Genomic DNA, 24,530 nt, shown 5'->3' on the forward strand with positions numbered 1-24,530 from the left:
CTGTGTGTGAGGGTGTGTTTGAATGGGCGCTTGTGTATTTGTGAGCGGTGTGTATAAGTGTGTGAGAGTATTTGTACCGAGGCACGTGTGTGAATCATTTATAAGTGTGAGTCATGTGTGTGAAAGTAGAGTAGGCGTTAGCAGGTAAGGGGGAGTGGCATGTGTAAGTAATGATCAAAATAATATTATGTGGTATTTGTTGAAAGCACTCTAGGTATGAAGAGCTAAGCTAGATGCAGTATAATCAGGCTGGTCATAGGCCCTGTCTTAGATGGGGCTCACAGTCTAAGAGGGAGAGGGAATTGAAATGTCATTTTATAGATGAGGAAACTGAAGCCCAGAGGAGTTAAGTGATTTGCCCAAGGTCACTTAGCAGGCAGGGGGATGGGGAGTTCTCTGATTCCCAAGCCTGTGTTCTTTTCTCTTGGAGGTGGGGGGGGTGGGGTGTGTGTGTGTGTGTGTGTGTGTGTGTGTGTGTGTGTGTGTGTGTGTGTGTGTGTGTGTGTGCGTGTGTGTGTGTGTGTGTGTGTGTGTGTGTGTGTGTGTGTGTGTGTGTGTACACACATTGGTTTGTGTGTTGCACTGAAATGATGTCACCATGAATAGCCCTGAATTGGGACGCAGTGTAACCTAGTCGAAACAGCATAGGCCTGGGAGTCAGAGGTTCCAAGTTCTAATTCCAGCTTTGCCACCTACATGCTATGTGGTCTTGGGCAAGTTGCTTAACTTCTCTGTGCCTCAGTTCCCTCATCTACAAAATGAGGATGCAGTATTTGTTCTCCCTCCTGCTTAAACTGTGAGCCCCATGTGGGACCTGATTATCCTGCATCTACCATAGTGCTTAGCATATAGTAAACATTTAACCAATGTTATCATTATTATTATTATTATTATGATCATCATCATTTGATCAATACTGGCCTCTTCACAGTTCAGCCTCTGGGGACTCTGTCTCCCAACTTGCCAGCCTTTCCTCTCTAGTAAATCAGTGTATCTAGAGATTTTAAGCTTCTTGGAAGTGGGTCCTGATCTTCTTGAAGGGCAAGGGGCATCCTGCTTTCCCTCATGCTGACCCTATAGGAGTCAGCTGCCAGAATTATGCACCCCTACACCACTAATGTGCCGTGTCACGCATGTCAAATCCCTTAACCTCTCTGGGCTTCAGTTTCTGTCCCTGAATAATGGGGATATCGGTCCCTGCCTCACCCTTCCCAGGAAGTCTGGAGAGCCTGGAAAAAGGAACTCAATATGCTGTCCTTTCTACATTTGATTGGGAATGTGCCTGTTTATTGTTATACTCTCCTGAGCATTTAGTACAGTGTTCTGCACTGAGTAAATGCTCAGTAAGTACGATTGAATAGTGAATTCCCTCGGGCTCAGAGTTTCTTTTTTAGGGTTCTGTCCAGGGCTTTCAAGTACAGTGATTTCCACTCTCCATGTTCCCTTCCCCTTCCCCTTCCCTTCCCCTCCCTACATTGGGCCCACTAAGACCTAGCTATCGGGGAAGATCTGTGGGAGTTTCAGGGGTACTGCAGGTGGTGGTAGTGGTGGCTGAGCCTCACCGGGGAAAAAGGCACCCCAAAGTGGCCCTGTCACCCTCCAGGACGCCCACCAGCCCTACCAATAATAATAATTATTACTATTATGGTACTCGTTAAGTGCTTACTATGTGCCAAGTACCACTTTAAGCGCTTTGGTAGATATATGTTCATCACGTTGGAAACAGTCCCTGTCCCATGTGGGGCTCACACTCTTAATCCCCACTTTAGAGATGAGGAAATTCCATTCCTTTCCAAACTCCTTGAATGAGTTGTCTACACACGCTGCCTCGAATTCCTCAACACCAACTCTCTCCTCGACCCCCTCCAGTCTGGCTTCCATCCCCTACATTCCACGGCAACTGCCCTCTCAGAGGTCACTAATGACCTCCTGCTTGCCAAATCCAACAGCTCATACTCTATCCTAATCCTCCTCGACCTCTCAGCTGCCTTCGACACTGTGGACCACCCCCTTCTCCTCAACACGCTATCCAACCTTGGCTTCACAGACTCCGTCCTCTCCTGGTTCTCCTCTTATAACTCCGGTCATTCATTCTCAGTCTCTTTTGCAGGCTCATCCTCCCGCTACCATCCCCTTTCTGTAGGGGTTCCTCAAGGGTCAGTTCTCGGTCCCCTTCTGTTCTCGATCTACACTCACTCCCTTGGTGACCTCATTCGCTCCCATGACTTCAACTATCATCTCTACACTGATGACACCCAAATCTACATCTCTGCCCCTGCTCTCTCCCCCTCCCTCCAGGCTCGCATCTCCTCCTGCCTTCAGGACATCTCCATCTGGATGTCTGCCCACCACCTAAAACTCAACATGTCCAAGACTGAACTCCTTGTCTTCCCTCCCAAACCCTGCCCTCTCCCTGACTTTCCCATCACTGTGGACGGCAATACCATCCTTCCCGTCTCACAAGCCTGAAACCTTGGTGTCATCCTCGACTCCGCTCTCTCATTCACCCCTCACATCCAAGCCATCACCAAAATCTGCCGGTCTCAGCTCCGCAACATTGCCAAGATCTGCCCTTCCTCTCCATCCAAACCGCTACCCTGCTCATTCAAGCTCTCATCCTATCCCGCCTGGACTACTGCATCAGCCTCCTGTCTGATCTCCCATCCTCGTGTCTCTCCCCACTTCAATCCATACTTCACACCGCTGCCCGGATTGTCTTTGTCCAGAAACGCTCCGGGCATGTTACTCCCCTCCTCAAAAATCTCCAGTGGCTACCAATCAATCTGCGCATCAGACAGAAACTCCTCACCCTTGGCTTCAAGGCTCTCCATCACCTCGCCCCCTCTTACCTCACCTCCCTTCTCTCCTTCTACAGCCCAGCCCGCACCCTTCGCTCCTCTGCCGCTAATCTCCTCACCATGCCTCGTTCTCACCTGTCCCGCCGTCGACCCCCGGCCCATGTCATCCCCCTGGCCTGGAATGCCCTCCCTCCCAACATCCGCCAAGCTAGCTCTCTTCCTCCCTTCAAGGCCCTACTGAGAGTTCACCTACTCCAGGAGGCCTTCCCAGACTGAGCCCCCTCCTTCCTCTCCCCCTCGTCCCCCTCTCCATCCCCCGTCTTACCTCCTTCCCTTCCCCACAGCACCTGTATATATGTATATATGTTTGTACATATTTATTACTCTATTTATTTATTTTACTTGTACATATCTATTCTATTTATTTTGTTTTGTCAATATGTTTGGTTTTGTTCTCTGTCTCCCCCTTCTAGACTGTGAGCCCACTGTTGGGTAGGGACTGTCTCTATATGTTGCCAACTTGTACTTCCCAAGCGCTTAGTACAGTGCTCTGCACACAGTAAGCGCTCAATAAATACGATTGATTGATTGATTGATTGATTGATTGAAATTGAGGCCCAGAGAAGTGAAGTGACTTGCCTAAGGTCACACAGCAGACATGCAGCAGAGCTAGGATTAGAACCCAGGACCTTCTGACTCCCAGGCCCGTGTTCTATCCACTAAGCCACTCAGTCCCTGTTGTTTCTACTGGTCAGGGGCTACTCTACTCCCCAGCCTAGAGGCCGTCTGCTTTGTCACCCGGCAAAGTGGTGTGAGGGTGAGTAGGGTGGAGAGGGTCAGGGACGGGGGTGAGGCTTCTGTGGCTTCTGTCTAGGTCCTGAGCTACTTTAGACTGGCCCCTGGTTTAATTTGACAAGGGTATGTGAGGGCCACAAAGACGGACCGAGCAGGACTGGAGATTTTCTTCCACCAAAGGACCGACTGGCAGTTTGGAGACACGGCTTCCCAGGGCCGAGGAGGGTGCAGTGGGAGGACTGTGCAGTGGAGAGGTTGGGGAGGGGCCACCTGGCCTTGGACGAGTCTCCCCGGGAAGCTATACTTCGCCTCCCACCTCCTCCGCCCTTGGATTGGGAGGCCTCCCTGCAACCCCCTCCCCCAGCTGCGCCCCTCCCGCGCCTTCCCCACCCCCGGTACCCACCTCCTACCCGGGACACCCCCGCTGCCGCTGCCCTGACTATTACCGGCCTGTTGAATTTCTTCCAGGCTTGAGGGCCCGTCCCCCAGGAGCAGCTGAACCATGGCGGAGGGTGAAATCACCACATTCACAGCCCTGATGGAGAGGTTCGACCTACCCCTGGGCAACTACAAAAAGCCTAGGCTCCTCTACTGCAGCAATGGCGGCTACTTCCTGCGCATCCAGCCAGACGGTAAAGTGGACGGGACCAGGGATCGGAGCGATCAGCACAGTAAGCCCTGGCTCCCCTGTCTACTTTGCCCCTTTCCTTCCTCAGTGCTTTCTTCACCCCATGGGTAGACCAGAGGAGGCTTGGGAGGCCTGTGCAAGCAGGGACAGAAACAACAGTGGCCCCCTCCTAGGTCAGGTCCTCCCCTCTCCAGCATTAAGGCGTCACCCCAACCCTGTGCTGGAAAGAACCAGGTTTCAGTTCCAGCCCCCAACCCCCGCTGGTTGTAACGGGAGAGGCTGGGCAGGCTGGCGGCCGGGAGGGGGAGCGTTGTGGCAGCCTCTGGGCCCGGGGCTCTGAGGAGCTGGCTCTCTGGGTCCTGCTTCCTCTGGGTTGGGTTATTGAGATTCCAGGATTCAGTCCTGGATCCGCACATCATAAATTAGCCAGCGCCTCATCCCCCTTCCGTGCAGGTGGGGTTGTGGTCACCCTCCACCGGGAAAGTGCTTCTCCAGACGTGCGGCCCCTCGGGGCCTAGGAGGAGTTCTAGTCAACCCCAGAGTCGAGGCCCCTGCCAAATCCCCCTGCCTCCCAGCCTCAGAGCTGCAGCATGATCCCGGCTGGGGCCAAGGCGGGGGCTGGAGGAAGGGGCTGGGCCGGGGAGGATCCTGGCTTCTCTCCCCTTGGCATGACACTGGAATCTTGGCACATCCTGGCCTGTGGGTTGCCTTGAGGGCTTGGCCCGTTGACCCCCATTTACTGAGGCAAGCTGCTCTCGGGGCCCAGTGGCATGCTGGGCACTGTTGGGTATCCTGAGGCAGAGATGGCCCCAGCCTGAATGGGCAGGCCCAGGGACAGAGAAGGGAATGGGGCAGTGGAGGAGCACAGACTGGCTGCAGAAGCAGTGTGGCCTAGTGGAAAGAGCATCAAATGGTGAATCAAATGAAATGAGTTCTAATCTCAGCTCTGCCAGATAATAATATAATAATGATGGCGTTTGTTAAGCACTTACTATGTGCCAGGCACTGTTCTAAGCGCTGGGGGGGATACAAGGTAATGAGGTTGTCCCACATGGGGCTCACAGTCTTAATCCCCATTTTACAGATGAGGTAACTGAGGCCCAGAGAAGTTAAGTGACTTGCCCAAAGTCACACAGCAGACAAGTGGAGGAGTCGGGATTAGAACCCAGGACCTCTGACTCCCAAGCCCGGGCTCTTTCCACTGAGCCATGCTGGCTCTTTCCACTGAGCCAGATGCGTGCTGTGTGACCTGGGGCAAATCACTTAACTTCTCTGTGTCTCAGTTTCCTCATCTGTAAAATAGGGGGTCATTACCTTTTCTTCCTCCTGCTTAGACTGTGAGCTCTATGTAGGACAGGGAATGTGTCCAGCCTGATTAACCTGCATCTATCCCAGCAATTAGAACTGTGCTTGATACTTAGTAAGTGCTTAACAAATACCATAAAAATTGTTATTAAATGCCTGAGCCCCTGCAAGGAGACAGGCGTTGGGAGAACCTCCACGATTCGCCCCCTACTTGGTCCCATAGAACCTTTGCCCATCTCCTCCACCTCAACCCCGGGCAGCGTTCTGGTTGGTGGAGGTACTGTACCAGGACCACTCTGGGGCCACTGACCAGCCCTTCATTTTCCCACCTTTAGCTAAAGCCATCCCCTGTTAGAACGCTTTGCTTTTAGGGCTCTTTATTCATTCAGTTGCATTCACTGGGCAGAGCACTGTACTAAGTGCTTCGGGGAATACAATATAACAGTGAACAACCACATTTCCTGCCCACAAGGAGCTTACTCTAGTGGTTGCACTTGTGTATTTTACAGCAAATTTACTTGGTATAAACTCCTTTGCTCCTCTTTTCCTCCATCTTTGAGTAATTTTGACTGACTTGAAAAGAGAGATCAGAGTCCATTTCAATTTAGTATTCAAAAATGTCAGATCCATTTGATGATAATGGTATCTGATAAGTGCTTACTATGTGCCAAGCACCGTCCTAAGCCTTAGGGTAGATACAAGTCAATCAGGTCAGACACAGTCCCTGTCTCTCACTGGGTTCACAGTCTAAGGCACAGATAATGGTATCTTCTAGTCTATTAGCACAAGATGTCTTTTTGCTGAAAAAGGTGTGAAAGAGAACACTAGGAAAATGAGGTTTTTACATATGTACCTATAAAAAGTCTAATTCCAAATATTTTATTGTTAATACATATTTACAATGCTATTTGATCATATAACTCCTGGCTTAGTCTCTGTTTCTGAATACATACATAGTGTTTTGGCAAATATTTTGGATCTTGGGAATGTATTAGGGCACTTATTGTCATCTCCTAGAGGAAACTCTATTTTGTTTAGCATCCTTTCATTGGACACCCTATTTTCATGGAAATAATTAAGAGTGCTAATTGGGGTGAAGTGTTTTTTAGTGACTAAGCCAAACTCTCTGAGCATGGAAGAGCAGCCAGGAGTATTTAGCGGGTGGGGACATGCAACATCACTAAAATCTGCCCTTTCTTCTCCATCCAAACTGCTACTACATTAATATGATCACTCATCCTATCAGCCCCCTTGCTGACTTCCCAGTCTCCTGTCTGTTCCCACTCCAGTCCATACTTCACTTTGCTGCCTGGATTATTTTTCTCCAAAAATGCTCAGAACATGTCACCCCACTGCTCAAAGAACTCCAGTGGTTGTCCATCCACTCCACATCAAACAAAAACTCCTCACCATTGGCTTTAAAGCACTCCATCATCTTGCCCCCTCCTACCTCACCAGCTTCTCTCTGACTACGATTCAGCTGGCACACTTCACTCCTTTAGGGCTAACCTTCTCAGAGTGCCTCAATCTCACCTGTCTCATTGCCAACCCCTTGTCCACATCCTGCCTCTGGCGTGGAACACCCTCCCTGCTCAAATCCGACAGATAATTACTCTCCCCCAACTTTCAAAGCCTTACTGAAGGCATATCTCCTCCAGGAGCCCTTTCCTGACTAAGCACCCCCTTTTCCTTTCTCCCACTACCTTCTGCATTGCCCTGACTTGCTCCCTTCATTCTTCCTCCCTCCCAGTCCCACAGCACTTATGTACATATCCATAACTTATTTATTTACATTAATGTCTGTCTCCCCCCATCTAGACTGTAAGCTCATTGTGGGCGGGGAATGTGTCTTTTTATTGCTGTATTGTACTCTCCCAAGTGTTTAGTACATTGCTCTGCACACAGTAAGCACTCAATTAATATGATTGAATAAATAAAGAATGTTTCATATCAGGAGCCCCTTCCAAGTCCTTTGGGGGTTCTTAGCCAACCCAGTTGGGCTTGGGGTATTTAAAACTTCTAGTGCACATGTGCTCTATCTGGATCTCAATATCTCTATATGTTGCCAATTTGTACTTCCCAAGCGCTTAGTACAGTGCTCTGCACATAGTAAGCACTCAATAAATACGATTGATGATCTCAAGTTTCTGGAATCCCTGGGGCATTCAGGCCCATGTTCTCAATCTGCCAGGAAAAGTGAATGTGTGGGGAGATAATGTGTGGCCTCAACTCACGCCTCCTCAAGGGCCTCTGCACTCCCACCCCCCAAGAAAATGTCAGCACCAGACCCCCTTCACCTTTCTAAAGGCTTCATGCCTCCTTCTTAGGGACAGGACTGGACTCAAAAATGAACACCTTAGGCCCCCAGAGTGTGCTGAAGAGCCAGCACAGTGCTGTGCGCTGGTGATTAGCCAGAAGAAAGCAGGGTTCTGTGCCAGCTTGCACTAAGACGACCCTACAGGGAACCAAAATTTTTCATGTGCAACACTGAGCTTCCTGCTGTCCCTGAATTTTGCCACATCAGCAGACATGCTCACTGATGGACTACACAGTAGAAAATTGAATAGAGAAGGCCAGAACATCCTTAGGGCAGATGTCCAAGTGATGTGACCGCGTGGCATCGAATTCCAGGCTCACCTGAAGATCTGTCAGTCGACAGAAGCTTCAAATCCTCTTTACAGGGGTGAGTCCTGGACGAACTGCCTATATTACATCTGATTTCTCAAGAAGTTTCATGAGTGTCATTCAAAAGGCACACTCAGTAATCATAATTGTAATCTAAAGAGTTTACTCAGTGCCAAACACTGTACTAAGTGCTGTTAATCAGGTCATGAAATCATCAAATGGCTAGGCAGAATCAAGACTGGGGTCCTGGCACACAGGCTGGGAAGCAGCATGGCCTTGTAAATAGCACATGGGCCTGGGAGTCAGAAGGACCTGGGTTCTAATCCTGACTCCACCATTTGTCTGCTGTGTGTCCTTGGGCAAATCACTTGGTTTCTCTGAGGCTCAGCTACCTTATCTGTAAAATGGGGATTAAGGCTGTGAGCCCCAAAGGGAAGCAGCATGGTTCAGTGGAAAGAGCACGGGCTTTGGAGTCAGAGGTCATGGGTTCAAATCCCAGCTCCGCCACTTGTCAGCTGCGTGACTTTGGGCAAGTCACTTAACTTCTCTGGGCCTCAGTTACCTCATCTGTAAAATGCAGATTAAGACTGTGAGCCCCCCGTGGGACAATCTGATCACCTGGGACAACCTGATCACCTTGTAAACTCCCCAGCGCTTAGAACAGTGCTTTGCACATAGTAAGTGTTTAATAAATGCCATTATTATTATTATTATTATTATTATGTGGGATAGGGACTGTGTCCAACTTGATTAGCTGGTATCTTCCCCAGTGTTTAACACATTGTTATCTCCCCACACATTCACTTTTCCTGGCAGATTGAGAACATGGGCCTGAATGCCCCAGGGATTCCAGAAACTTGAGATCCAGATTGAGCACATGTGCACTGGAAGCTTCAAATACCCCAAGCCCAACTGGGTTGGCTAAGAACCCCCAACGGACTTGGAAGGGGCTCCTGATATGAAACATTCTTTATTCATTCAATCATATTAATTGAGTGCTTAAAGTAAGTGCTAAACAAATATGTTATTATTATTATTAATACCACTGCAGCATTGATCATCATATGACACCTTTACTGGGCAGGACAAGTTTGTAGGTTGAATAGCATGGCTTAGTGGATAGAGCACGGGCCTGGGAGTCAGAAGGACAAGGATTCTAATCCCAACTCTACCACGTTTGCTGTGTGACCTTGGGCAAGTCATAACTTCTCTGGGCCTCAGTTAACCTCTTATGTAATTGGGGACTAAGAGTGTAAGCCCCATGTGGAACAGGGACTGTGTCTAACCTGATTAATTTGTACCTACCCTAGTGCTTAGAACAGTGCTTGGCACATAGTAAGCACTTAACAAGTACCACTGTTATTATTATTGCTCAAATGCTGCCTAGTGGTGAGCTGAAATAGGGCTGCTGAAAGCAGAGGAGGCAGAGGAAATTCAGGATTCAGCAAAGCCAGGTTCAGAGTATACAGCACCCAGCTGAAAGCTGAGCTACAACTGCAGTGGACAGACCAGCCTGCTGAGCTGCGTCCCATACAGAAGTGGCTCTTTCCCTGCAGAAGACGTGAGCTCATGAACACAACTGAAAGCCACACCAGAACCTGCAAACCACAAGCCCATTCCAAAGCACAGAGACACTGGTTGTGCATGCATGGCGTGGCTGGGACATTCTGAAGGCTCTCCACACCCGTGCCTCTGGGTAAAATTCACTGGAAGTAGCATCATCTTCACTAAGGAAGAGCTGGACGTTCTGAACTTGGGTTGCAGCTCTTTCATTCAACAGGGAATGAGCTGAGCTGAGGGGTTTGGCCTGAGAGCAGGGAACCTCAGTGTCCAGGGAAGAGCCATGCCAAGACTGGCCTTCCTGCCCGCTGAGCTCACCTTCACAGTCTCCCCAGGACATAGTAACACTGCCCTCTTCTGCCTCGTGCCGATGCTACATTCTGCCCTCCCCTCAGATCCCTTTGTCGTTTTGGGTTTTTTTTAAACGGCATTTGTTCACTTCATTCATTCGTTCAGTCGTATTTCTTGAGCTCTTATTGGGTGCAGAGCACTGTACTAAGCGCTTGGGTGAGCACAATATAGCAATAAACAGACACATTCCCTGCCCACAACGAGCTTACTCTCATCAATCAATCAAATTTATTTAACGTTTAATTCATTCATTCAATCATATTTATTGAGTGCTTACTGTGTGCAGAGCACTGTACTAAGCGCTGGGGAAGTACAAGTCGGCAACATACAGAGACGGTCCCTACTCAACAATGGGCTCACAGTCTAGAAGGAGGAGACAGACAAGAAAAAAAAGATGGGAAGCAGCTTGGCCTAGTGAATAGAGCCTGGGCCTGGAGTCAGAAGGACCTGGGTTCTAATCCTGACTCTGCTACTTGCCTGCTGTGTAAGCTTGGTGTCACCCATTGGCCGGGGACGTGTTCGTTTAATTTGCGCAGAGCACTGCACTAGGCTCTTAGGAGAGTACAATATAAAAATAAGCAGTATAACAATAAATGGACACATTCCCAGCCCAAAATGAGTTCATTCTTGCTCCTTCACTCATCTTCTCTCCCTTTCCCATGACACATATGCATATATCCATAATTTATTCATTTATCTATTCATTTATTTTAATGTCTATCTCCCCCTCTAGACTGTGAGCTCATTGTGGGTAGGGAATATGTTTGATGTTATATTGTACTCTCTCAAGTGCTTAGTACAGTGCTTTGCGTACAATAAGCACTCAATAAATATGATTATAATTATTAGTAATAATAATAATGATGATGAGCTTACAGTCTAGAGGGCCTGTGCTAAGCGTTGGAGTTGATTCAAGCTAATCTATTTGCAAACAGTCCTTGTGCCACCTAAGGCTCACAGTCTTAATCCCCATTTTATAGATGAGGTAACTGAGGCAAGGAGAAGTGAAGTGATTTGCACTGTCACACAGTAGACAAGTTGCAGAGCTGGAATTAGGACACAGGTCTTTCTGATTCCCAAGCCGGGACTCTATGCACTAGGCCATGCTGCTTCTCAATGGCTCCTGGCATGGGCCAGGCAGATTTTCAGAGGACAAGCGCTATGTCCACACTCCCTTTAATTCTATTTGTTCTGACGATTTTGACACCTGTCTACATGTTTTCTTTTGTTGTCTGTCTCCCCTTTGTAGACTGTGAGCCTGTTGTTGGGTAAGAATCGTCTCTATATGTTGCCAACTTGTACTTCCCAAGTGCTTAGTACAGTGCTCTGCACGATTGAACGAATGAATGACCATTCCCGGCCCAGGCCGGAAAGAGGATGCTGGCATCCCTCCACCCCGGGCTTGGCCTAGATCAAGTCCTGCTCCCCCGGAGCTAGATCAATGAGTCACAGTTGTCTAAGGACAGTTAGCCAAGCGTTCCCTGCTTATCTGTAATTGTCACTCTGGCCATCTGGGCAGCTCTGCCCCCATCCAAAAGGGGTAAATCCAGTCTCAAGGGTAGAAATACAGATCCAGTTCCCACACACCCCTACACCATCTTTCGACTCCAGCAGGGGCTCTCTCAGCTCCAATGGAGAGATCTGGCCCCTGGACTTAACCAGCCGGAAGGAGAGATGAGCCTGGTTAGGCCTTCCCTTGCTCCCAGCCATTTTCTAGAGGCTCAACCAATCAGTGGTATTTACGGAGCACTTACTGTATTAAGTCTTGCTTGGAAAAGTGCAATAGAGAAAGTAGACACAATCCCTGTCCTCCAGGAGCTTGCAATCTAGCCGGGGAGACAGACATTAAAATAAATTCCAGATAGGGGAGGTAGCCAAGTATAAAGATGTGTACATACGCGCTGTCGTGCTGGTATGTGGTAGGTCAGCTGGTAGGTCTTCAGGGAAGACCTTCGTGTCAACCATCAACCCTGTGCCTGGGAACAAAGTAGAGGGGTAAATATGGTCTATACACTCATATGATGTAGTAGATAGAGCTTAGAACAGTGCCCAGCACTTAGAACGGTGCTTTGCACATAGTAAGCACTTAATAAATGCCATTTTTAGATAAAGCCCGGGCCTGGGAGTCAGAAGATCATGGGTTCTAGTCCATCTAATCCATCTAATCTAATCTGCCTCCACCACTTGTCTGTTGGCAAGTCACTTCACGTCTCTGTGCCTCAGTTATCTGTAAAATGGGGATTGAGACTGTGAGCCTCACGTGGGACAGGGAATGAGTCCAACCCAATTTGTGCATATCCAGCCCAGCACTTAGTACAGTGCCTAGTACTTAGTAAGCTGTTAACAAATACCACAATTATTAATTATTATTATTATAATATTTGGAGAAAGCGGTGAGGGACATAGAATCTGAGCAGGTTTTGGAAGTTCACTCTTAGATAGCCCAGAGCCATTGTGGCTAGCTCCAGCTAGCCCAGCAAGGCAGGCTCAACAGGTGTGGGGGCACAGACCCATTCAGCCCTGACCCCCAGTCAGCCCTCCCTTTCATTCTCTGGCTAAGCTGCCTTCCTTTTTCCTCTCTTCTGGATCTGGGAATTTAAGCCAGCCAACAGGCAGTCAGTCATTTGTATTTACTGAGTACTTACTGTGTGCAGAACACTATACTAAGAGTTTGGAAGAGTATAATACAACAATAAACAGGCATGTTCCCTGCCCAAAATGAGCTTACAGTCTGGAGAGATCAGGATCAGGACTGATTAGGGACTTACTGATACGAGGAGGGAGCCATCTTTGAGAAGTGAAAGCCAGGTGCCAGGATTTCTGGGACATGTGGTTCCAACAACATGGCCAACGAAGCAACCTTCTTTATTCATTCATTCATTCATTCATTCATTCATTCATTCATTCATTCAATCGTATTTATTGAGCACTTATTGTATTACAGTGCAGTGCAAAACACCGTGCTAAGTGCTTGGAAAGTACAATTCGGCAACAGAGACAATCCCTACTCAACAATGGGCTCACACCCGGGGTGAAACCCAGGCAATGCAGGCTTCTCTTCCAATGGTGGGCCCTCATTCAAAAGAGAAGCATTGTGGCTTAGTGGAAAGAGCACGGGCTTGGGAGTCAGAGGTCGTGGGTTCTAATCCCGGCTCTGCCACTTGTCAGCTGTGTGACTCTGGGCAAGTCACAACTTCTCTGGGCCTCAGTTACCTCATCTGTAAAATGGGAATTAAGACTGTGAGTCCCATGTGGGACAAAGTGAGACCTTGTATCTGCCCCAGTGTTTAGAACAGTGCTTGGCACATAGTAAGCACTTAAAAAATACTATTATTATTATTATTAAAAGAGACCAGGGAGCCACTTCGGCCTTGGCTGAACCATAACCCAGAAGGTGCCAGGCCAGGGCCAGTGTCCCATTAAATGGAAACCAACTTGGCCAGACGTGGCCATGGGTCCTCAAAAGAAAGAAACAATGAGGAAGATGGAATGAGAAAGGGAGTGGGTGAGAAAGCAGCCTAGTGGAAAGAACAGCCTAGTGGAAAGAGCATGGACCTGGGAATCAGAGGACCTGGGCTCTAATCCCAGCTCGGCTTAATGTTTGCTGTGTGACCTTAGGTAAGTCAATTAACTTCTGTATGCCTCAGTTCTCCTATTTTCCCTTCAATGTAGACAGTGAGCCCCATACAGGACAGGGACTGTGTCCAACCTAATTGACTTGTATCTAATCCCAGCACTTAGAACAGTAAGCACTTAACAAATACTGTAAAAGAAAAAGAAAAAGAAATAGAGGAAGAAAGAGGGAAAGTGTGAGGGAGGGAAATAAAAAGGGCAAAAATTAATCAATCGATCAGAGGCCAGGGCACAAGTCTGGAAAGGCAGAAGGAACTGGGGAGCAATGGGGATAGGGAAACACACTGAATGAGTGAGAACTCATTGGAAGAATTAGAAAGGAATCCTCTTTGTGAGATGTAGGTGGGTGAAGGGCTGGGCCTGGAGTGACCCGGGGAGAAGGGGCTGAGTGGGCAGGTCAGGACCGGCCCATGAAGGCCAAGGAGAGGGGGAGGGAAGACCCAGTATTTCAGTCTATTATCATGGCAGAAAGGCTGGTTCTGTAGAGAAGTAAATACAGAATAACAAACGCAGTCATCGGGACTGCACGGGATCCTGGCCAGGCAGGCTGAGTGGATGGTAGGCTGGAAGGGCTCAGTACACCGCTCTGCACACAGTAAGTGCTCAGCGAATACTGCTGATTGATTTGTCCCTAAAACTGGTGTTTTCCGTTTTTATTGATATGTGATTCTACCATTGGAACTCCTGTATACTGGATGCAGTTTGAACAGCATGTATTGAGAAACAGCCTGGCCTAAGTTGATAGAGCACGGGCCTGAGAGTCAGAAAGACCTGGGTTCTAATCCTGGGTCTGCCACTTGTCTGTTGTGTGATCTTGGGCAAGACACTTAACTTCTCTGTAAAATGGGGGTTAAATTTGTAAGCCCCATGTGGGACAGGGACTGTGCCAACCCAATTTGCTTGTATTCACCCCAGTGTTAAGTATAGTGTATGCCACGTAGTCTTGTTGTATTGTACTTTCTCAGATGCTTTGTAGAGTGCTCTGTACATAGTAAGCACTTAATAAATATGATTGAATGAATGAACAAACATAGTAAGTACTTAATGAATACTATTATTATTATTATGCCCCTACCATGGGCAGAGCCCTTAACAGACACCTACTGTGTGCAGAGCGATGTACTGGGGAAACATACTGGAGAAGTGAAAGGTAAACCTCCTGCCCTGGAAGAGGTTACACTCTAGAGGAGGAGTAATAATAATAATAATAATAATAATGGCATTTATTAAGTGCTTACTATGTGCAAAGCAGTGTTCTAAGTGCTGGGGAGGTTACAAGGTGATCAGGTTGTCCCACGTGGGGCTCACAGTCTTAATCCCCATTTTACAGATGAGGTCACTGAGGCACAGAGAAGTTAAGTGACTTGCCCAAAGTCACACAGCTGACAACTGGCAGGGCAGGAATTCGAACCCATGACTTTTGACTCCAAAGCCCGGGCTCTTTACACTGAGCCATGCTCATAAAGGGATGAAAGTAAAAGAGTTAAGAGTGAAAGAATAGAGAAAGAGAGAAGGTAGGCACAGGAGATGTAAGGTAGGCACCTGAATGCCGGGGAGGCTGATGGAATGGTGTTCCTGGAAAGGTGGGGGAAATCAATCAAGGAAGTCCTCTTGGAGGAGGTGGTTCTTTAGAAGGCTTTGAAGGAGAGATGTGATTTGGGGAAACAGTGGAGAGGGCATTGAAGACTAGGGAGTGGTAGCGGGAAACCAGAAGATGGCAAAGAAATTAGAGCCTTGGAAAATTCAGGGTCAGGGCCTGCTGTCTCGCCATTGGAGGGGAAGGGCTGAAGGAGGCGAGGAGCCCATGTGATCTCCTTGCTCAGCCAGCTGCATAGTCCAGGTCTCACCTGCCTTCTGATCCCATCTCATGGCCAGGGCCCCACCACCCCCAGACCCAGTATTTCTAGGCTCCGCACACAGGGATCCCCTGCTCCAAAGTCCAGTTCAAACAGACACGCCCAGTTGTCCCAGAAATACCTGGATAACTGAGTCTCCTGATCCATAGACTCCAGAAATGTGAATTGCACTGTGATGAGGAGGAGGAGGTGGAGGAGGTTGCTTCAGTAATGGGATTTCCACAAGTTTAAATCCAACCAGAGAAGCCCTGGGGAGTCCCAGAATAACAGCCCCCGGATTCGTTCCAGCTCCGGTTTCCAAGCCGCTGGCCCTCAGTGGGGCAGATCTGGACAGCTGGGGGATGGGCCGGGGGAGGGGACGGGGGAAGGCTCAGGAGAGGGGTGGATGAAGCGAGGAAATAGGAGGGGATGCGGCTTGGAAATTCAGTCGCCCTCAAGCTGGACTGCTCAGACATCTGTCTGCAGCCCTGGGGACTCCCTTGCATCACCGAGTTCTCTGCTCGGCTGAAATTGGATTTTCACATTCTTCCAGCTGCATGTGTTAGATGGGAAAATACAAAAACATCCCTAAATCCCTCGGAAGGCCTGGAACAGGGGGCGGCAGCAGCTACAGGCTACAGGCCTGATTGGCAAGGGTACAGGCCAAAGCTGAAGGCAGAAGCCTGCTGTGGGCTGGCCTCAAGCTTCCCTGAGACAGATGGGGTGATCAGTCCGGTTCTACACCAGAGAGTCTGGTTATCAGCTGGCCTCTCCTCTGTCTGATTCTGATTCAGAGACGGAAGCCTTTTAATGTCCATGATTTTTTTTTTTTTGCACCCAGCATCCCTCAGTCCCAGCTCCTGCCATTGAGTTTTGCATCTCGGGTGCTGCATCGGGCTTCACTTCATTCAATCATTTATTTAATAGTATTAAATAAATTTATTGAGCACTTACTGTGTGCAGAGCACTGTACTAAGTGCTTGGAAGAGTGTAATATAGCAATAAGGAGACACATTATCCACCCACAAGGAGCTTGCAGCCTAGAGGGGGAAACCTTGGAGGGGACACAAGGGCTCTGAGCAAGTAGGGGATTTGGGGACTCATCCAAGAAGTACTCTGGGATTGTGCACAATTGGCCCAGTTTCTCAAGGCAGGGGCTATGACATCATCACATTAATCCACATGTCTGGTGAAATGCTGTGATGTCACGAGTGTCTCCTTGCCAGTCTTCGGGAGGCTGCTGGCTCGGAGCTGGTGAGGATCAGGGGACTTGGGGACAGGACAGTCTGTGTCTGAAGGGAACCAGGCTCCCCTTCTCCCCAGCGGAGGGAAAACACTTGGAGGAGGATGGCAGAGGGAGACAATTGCTGGAAGAATGTAGGATGGGGGAAACGGACCCCAGCTCTGAGAATAGTAATAATAATAGTAATAATTGCAGTATTTGTTAAGTGCTTACTATGTGTCAGGCACTGTAATAAGCTCTGGGGTGGATACAAGAAAATTGGGTTGGACACAGTCCCTGTCCCATGTGGGGCTCAGTCTCAATCCTCATTTTATGATGACATAACTGAAGCACAGAGAAGTGAAGTGACTTGCCCAAGGTCACACAGCAAATGGCAGAGCTGAGATTAGAACCCATAACCTTATGACTCCCAGACCCTGTGAGCTATCCATTATGTCATGCTGCACTGTCCTGCCAGTGGGGTACATCTAATTGGTGACAGGCTGGGCTGAAAAACCAGGACACAATCGAGTTACAGTAGGCCATGGGGATCAGTGAGGGAGCAGAGGGGAAACTCTACTTTGGAGAGCCACTTGTTGGTCACCATTGCCACCTCTCATCGGAATCTCATCAGAACCCCAATTCCAGCCAAGTGGAAAAGTGACCCTTTTCTGCCAAGTCTCTGGGGCCGGTCTGTCTAGGGCAAGGTCATAGTCAGATCTTCTCCGATTCATAGGCCTTTCTCTGCTGCCTCCCCTCTACGGGGCTTGATCTTCCCCAAGAAGGGGGGATTCCCCCTCAGCACAGGACTGGGAAGAGGCATCTTGGGTACCAATAACGATAATAATCACAATAATTATATTTGCTAAGCACTTACTACGTGCCACACACTATACTATGCACCGGCAGATGATACAATACCATCAGATCAGCCTCAGTCCCTGTCCTACATAGGGCTCACAACCTGAGGGGGAGAGAGAACAGGTATTTAGTCCCCATTTACAGATAAATAAACTGAGGCCCAGAGAAGTGAAACAACTTGCCCAATGTCACCCATCAGGCAAGTGGTGGAACTGGGATTGAAACCCAAGACTCCTAGTGCTGTGCTCTATCCAGTTGTCCAGGGCAGGAGCAGGGCTAGCTTCCATGGCCTAGTGGATAGAGCATGGGCCTGGAAGTCAGAAGGACCTGGGTTCTAATCCCAACTCCACCACTTGTCTGCTCTGTGACCTTGGGCAAATTCACTTCACTTCTCTGAGCCTCAGTGACCTCATCTGCAGAGTGGGGATTGAGATTGTGAGCCCCATCTGGGACAGAGACTGTGTCCAACCTGATCATCTTGTATCTACCCCAGGACTTAGAACAATGCTTGAAACATAGTGAGGTCTTAAAAAATACCATCATTATCGTTATTATTATTCATCAGGTGAGAGAGTGAGGCAGAGCAGGGCTGGCTTGTTTGGGCAAGGGAGTGAGGCAGCCTCCAGCCTCCCTCCGCCTGAGTCAGAAGCTGCCCCTACATTAACGGGAACCTGGGAAGGAGGCTCAGTGGATCTGGAGAAATGGGAGAGGGTCAGAGTCTCCCGGAGAAGGTTCTAATGCTGGGGCTCATAGGTAACCGGAGTGGGTGGGGAATTTTTCCCACCTAAGGGCCACCAAATATCTGAAACCAACCATGAGTGGAGGTGGATTGGGGGAATCTTCAACACTGGTACCTGGGGCAAAGGGCGGCCCCTTCCTTCCTCGCCACCCAGCCTGAAAGAGAGACCCAGTGTCCCAGTGTGCGGCTTCCCTTCTAGATTGTAAGCTCGTGGTGGGCAGAGAAAGTGCCTACCAACTCTACTGTTTTGTACTTTCTCAAGCGCTTAGTACAGTGGTCCAAGCTCATTAAATATCATTGATCGATTGATTGATTGAGGATCCTCCTCAGTTCTGCTCTCCAGAGCAGCCATTCACATGGCTTACAATCCATTAGACTGCAAGCCCCAGAGGGCTGGGACTAGGACAGTGTCCTGCCCTCAGTAGCTAATCAATAAATATCGTTAATGATGACCTCAAACAGGCAGGCAGTTTTCATGTTCTAAGTCTTTATTTTTCCCCTTCTTTAAAATAAACCTTTGAATTCCCCCTACCAAATTTGCCCCTTTCTCCCTCCCTCCCTCACTTCTCTCCCTCTCTTCTTCCCTCCCTTTTGTTCTCTTGCTTCACAAAACCTAATTTGTGGCCACACTTTAATTATAAAGGCTTTGACACAAAACCACCTCACAGCCGAGGGACGAAGATGACTTCATGCTGGGTAAACAAGGCCAGGGGGACGGGAAGTCTCTTGCCCAGAATAAACCGGGCTCTGACTCTGTCCAGCCACCAAAGAGGGAGCGAAGGTGGAAAAGCAAACCCAGAGGCCACAGGGACGCTGCGGAAGCAGGATCCGGTTCTCGGCGTCTTTCTTTCTGGGAGCACCAGCCATAACCTTATTAAAAATATTTCCCGGGGGCAGACAGGAGGGTGCAGGGGGGCTTGTACTCCCAACAGGATGTGCTGGCTACACTCACGGGCTTTACTTTTCTTGTCCCGGGGGGGGGGGGCGGGGGGCAACTGCTTTACAGTGGCCCTTGCAGTGTCCCTCTGTCCCCATGGTAACCAATGACCAGGGCGCTAGTGGCCAAAGATGAAGGGAAACTAAGAGTTGCCGGTGGCAGGAGGTTGCGGGGGGGGGGCGGATGTGGAGATCACAACCTGGGGTGGTGGGGAGGAGAAGGAGAAGAGAACCACATATCTATTCTATTTATTTTATTTTGTTAATATGTTTGGTTTTGTTCTCTGTCTCCCCCTTCTAGACTGTGAGCCCACTGTTGGGTAGGGACCGTCTCTACATGTTGCCAACTTGTCCTTCCCAAGAGCTTAGTACAGTGCTCTGCACACAGTAAGCGCTCAACAAATACGATTGATTGATTGATTGACTGAAAACACATTTCTGTGGCCCGGATCCCCAGTTGCAAGGTTTCAGATCTCTGGAGGAGACATGAGGCAGGGAATGTGGCTGTTTGTTGTTATATGGTACTCTCCCAAGAGGTTAGTACAGTGCTCTGCACACACTGAGCGCTTGATAAATACAACTGAATGAATGGGAAGGCCAGGAAGGAGGGCTCTGAGGACCACCATCCCCTTCCTCAGTCAAGCCTCCTGAGGGCTGAGGCCTGGGAAGACTTGCCAAAGAGAACTGGGTGAAGGTATTGAGAATAGTGGGGTGTGGGGAGTGGGCCTTGTGTTCCACCCAATTACAGCTTCTTTGAAATGAAATTTTAGGTTGAAGACAAGAGCAGGAGAGCTGTCTAGTGAGGGTGTTATAAGGGATTGGAAACAAGCTGCGGTATTTATTAGATGTTTTCTAGGTACCAAGTGCTGTGCTGGACCCAAGGTGATCAGATCAGACAGAATCCCTGTTCCATGCAGGACTTCCAGTCTAAGAGGTCAGGAGATTTTATAGGTGAAGGCATTGAGGCCCAGAGAGATTAAGTGATCTTAGCAAGTTCACAAAGCAAATCAGGGGCAGAGCCGGGATTAGAACCCAAGACTTCCCCTCCCCACAGCACTTGTATATATTTGTACATATTTATTACTCTATATATTTTACTTGCACACATTTACTACTCTATTTTATTAATGATGTGCATATAGCTATAATTCTATTTATTCTGATGGTTTTGACACCTTCTACTTGTTTTGTTTTGTTGTCTGTCTCCCCCTTCTAGACTACGATCCCATTGTTGGGTAGGGACCATCTCTATATGTTGCTGACTTGTACTTCCCAAGCGCTTAGTATAGTGCTCTGCAAACAGTAAGCGCTCAATAAATACAATTGAATGAAATGAATGAATGAATGACTCCTAGCACCCAGTCTCATGCTCTTTCCATTAGACATTGCTTCCTCCTTAGGCTCCAAAACCCTGTCCTGGGCTGTGTAGGCTGGTCATTACAAGGAGTCTCTGTCAGGAGCCTCCGTTCCACTTTGGAAAAGGGCAGTGTGACTTTGTACCAAATGAGTCCTCTGAATCTTAAGGATGACACAGAGTTGGGAGAGTTTACAAAGAAGATTTGGAAATATTTAGAAAAGTAGAAGGGAAGGATGGGGGAGGGGGAGGGTTTCTGAAACCCCTGAGATTAAGTAAATACAAAGCAAGGAGGTAAGTATCGCTATACACAGATGTACCAACAAGCAATAAACTCTCAACAAGCAGCATAGTGTAATGGATAGAGCACCGGCCTGGGACTCAGAAGGTCATGGGTTCTAATCCCAGTTACTGCTACCACTTACCACTACTATCAATCAATCAATCAATCAATCGTATTTATTGAGCGCTTACTATGTGCAGAGCACTGTACTAAGCGCTTGGGAAGTACAAATTGGCAACACATAGAGACAGTCCCTACCCAACAGTGGGCTCACAGTCTAAAAGGGGGAGACAGAGAACAGAACCAAACATACCAACAAAATAAAATAGGATAGAAATGTACAAGTAAAATAAATAAATAAATAAATAAATAGAATAATAAATATGTACAACCATATATACATATCTACAGGTGCTATGGGGAAGGGAAGGAGGTAAGATGGGGGGATGGAGAGGGGGACGAGGGGGAGAGGAAGGAAGGGGCTCAGTCTGGGAAGGCCTCCTGGAGGAGGTGAGCTCTCAGCAGGGCCTTGAAGGGAGGAAGAGAGCTAGCTTGGCGGAGGGGCAGAGGGAGGGCATTCCAGGCCCGGGGGATGACGTGGGCCGGGGGTCGACGGCGGGACAGGCGAGAATGAGGTATGGTGAGGAGATTAGCGGTGGAGGAGCGGAGGGTGCGGGCTGGGCTGTAGAAGGAGAGAAGGGAGGTGAGGTAGGAGGGGGCGAGGTGATGGACAGCCTTGAAGCCCAGGGTGAGGAGTTTCTGCCTGATGCGCAGATTGATTGGTAGCCACTGGAGATACTAATAGTAGAGATACTACTCTACTACCACTGAGACTGTGACTACTACTAATAATAACAATGGTATTTATTAAGCTCTTACTATGTGCCAAGCACAGTGCCCAATCTACCAAGAAGTCAAGGCCCCCAAGAAGTGACTGCTGGGAATTTTGATTGCTGTGGTCAAAGGTTATAGAGAAACCCCTTCCTCTCCCTCTGTACTATCTTCCCTTTTTCTTCTGATCTGCTCTTCCCCCTGGAGGTGTTGGAAGGGTGCAGAAAGGAATCTGACCAGCCCAGATAGAAGGGCACAGCCAGTCAATGGGGGTGATTCACAACAGAGACCCTTTTCCCTGACCCTGCTGAGGTCACTGGTCCCGTGCCCCAGACCTGAATGCAGACAGAGTTGTTCTCGGAGAACTTGGACAGCCCCAAGTCAAGCAAGAATGGGCTATTGAGAGTGGATATCCCAAAGTTCCAATGCCATATTTACAGAGGAAACTCCTTCCACAGACGCCTGCCAGCAGAGTCACGTCTGTGCTCTAAAGTCATTTGTTTATTGGCCTGGCGTCCCTCTCTTACCCTGCTGGAGAGCTTGTTGGGTCACAGGATTTATTAAACGCTTCTGTGTGTCAAGCACTGTGATAAATACTGGGGTAGATACCAGATAATGGGATAATACTACTGCTACTACTACTACTAATAATAATAATGAATGGTGTTTGTTAAGTGCTTACTACATGTGAAGCACTGTTCTAAGCACTGGGATAGAAGCAAGTTAATCAGGTTGAACACAGTGCTTGTCCCACATGGGGCTCACAATCTTAATCACTTTACTTCTCTGGGTCTCAGTTTGCTCATCTGTAAAATGAGGATCCAATACCTGCTGTACCTCCTACTTAGATTGGGCACGCTGTGTGGGACAAGGATTGTGTTCAGATTGATTATTTTGTATATCTACCTCAGCGATTAGTGCACCTAATAAATGCCACTAATGTTATTACTAGAATAGTAACAGCATTTATTAAGCACTTGCTGTGTGCAGAGCACTGTGCTGAAGGTTAGGAGAAAATACAAAAGTGGGGAATTAAACATGGTCCCTGTCTCTCATCGGTCTCACAATCTAAAAGTTTAAGTGGGATTGTAAACAGACACAACGAGTGATCAATTAGTCACTCAATCAATGTTTTTTCCTGAGCACTTACTATGGGCAGAGCACTGTACTAAGCATGTACTGTACTAAGCACTTGGGAGTGTTGGTAGACATGTTCCCTGCTCACAACAAGCTTACCGTCTAGAGTGATGAAACATTAAAACATGACACAAACAAATAGAGATAACTGTTGGGCTGATAAAACTCGGGGTATTGAGAATTCATTGGGGAATTCTTGTTGGAAGATTTGGAAGAGACCCTAGGGTCTGAAAGATCATACTTTTCAAGCTTAGTACAGTGCTCTGCACACACAGTAAGCACTCAATAAATACAATTAAATGAATGAATGAAAGAGGCAGACAGTGGATTTTCCCCCAGGGGATCAGTTCAGCCATGACTGTGGTTTGGTCCAGGGCGGCTGGAAGCTTCTCTTTCAACAGAGTCATTTGTTTGTTCTCTAGGAGCCTAGGTCCGGGAAGCAGCTTGCTTTGGAGGGAAAGATGGGGCTGCTACTCTTATTCCTAGTCTCATCCTCAGCTGCTGTTTATTTACTTTTCCCGTTTCATTTTATTTCAGTTCAACTGCAGCTAAGCGCGGAAAGCGTGGGCGAAGTGTATATAAAGAGCACTGAGTCTGGCCACTATTTGGCTATGGACACCGAAGGACTTTTATATGGCTCAGTAAGTATTACGCTGTACACACTACCAGATGCAGGGAGGTTTTTAAGGTTTCCAGAAATCTTGTAGCACGGAGTAATGTAAACTAGAAGTAACAATTAGGCTGGGCTTGTTATTTTTTCAGTTGGATTCCCCACCCTCTCCCCTGCTTTATTTTGGGTCAAAAAATAAATGAAATGGTTTTCAGGGCTGGCTGAAGACACACAGGTAAGTATCGCGTGCTGACTGGGTGGGGGTTCGAGGTGTAGGTGGGACCTCTGGGTGTAGGACTCACTTTGGAATACTCATTCTAGGAGGGCACCGAGGCCTGCATGTTCACCCTTTCTTCACTCATCTCTCAAACTTTCCCCTACTGTTTCAATACCCAGGAATAACCTCTTTCACTCTCAGTTTATGATGATGATGAAGATGGTATTTAAGTGCTTACTATGTGCCAGACACTGTACTAAGCGCTGGGGTGGATATAAGCGAATCGGGTTGGACACAGTCCCCGTCCCATGTGGGGCTCACAGTCTCACTCCCCATTTTTACAGATGAGATAACTGAGGCTCAGAGAAGTGAAGTGACTTGCCCAAGGTTATACAGCAGACAAGTGGCAGAGCTAGGATTGGAACCCAGGTCCTTCTGATTCCCAGGCCTGTGCTCTATCCCCTATACCATGCTGCTTCACCTCTGGCCGCCCCCGAGCCCCCCTACTCCATCCACTTTCTTCTCCTTTAGAAGTGACAAACTCTCCATTATCCAGTTCATAGATTATTTAGAAGCTTGTTACCTCTCCCTATGCCATGGACCACCCACGAGACAATGCAGGAACAGAGACTATAAGCTCCTTATGGGCAGGGAATGAATCTCCTGGATTGTACACCCCCAAGCGCTTAGTACAGTGCTCTGCACATAGTAAGCGTTCAATAAATACCTCTGACTGATTAATAGAGAGAAAAAGAAGCCTCCAACTGGCCACTCTCTATTTGCGCCTTATCTATTCTCCCCTATCCCCGT

The 24,530-nt window shown here is 48.3% G+C and overlaps 1 protein-coding gene across 5 annotated transcripts in view; it reads left to right on the plus strand.

Annotated features, from left to right (window-relative positions):
• FGF1 (fibroblast growth factor 1) overlaps positions 1-24,530 on the plus strand; it is a 75,091-nt gene that overhangs the window by 46,327 nt on the left and 4,234 nt on the right. For all 5 annotated transcript variants that reach the window (XM_038772838.1, XM_038772840.1, XM_038772836.1 and 2 more), the window contains exons 2-3: positions 4,062-4,264; positions 23,431-23,534. In XM_038772838.1, coding sequence (XP_038628766.1) covers positions 4,096-4,264; positions 23,431-23,534 — 273 coding nt within the window. In that variant the 5' untranslated portion in view covers positions 4,062-4,095. The remainder of the gene's footprint in view (positions 1-4,061; positions 4,265-23,430; positions 23,535-24,530) is intronic.

Source organism: Tachyglossus aculeatus, chromosome X1 (genome assembly GCF_015852505.1).
Source record: "Tachyglossus aculeatus isolate mTacAcu1 chromosome X1, mTacAcu1.pri, whole genome shotgun sequence".
In the NCBI taxonomy this organism is placed as follows: Eukaryota; Metazoa; Chordata; class Mammalia; order Monotremata; family Tachyglossidae; genus Tachyglossus; species Tachyglossus aculeatus.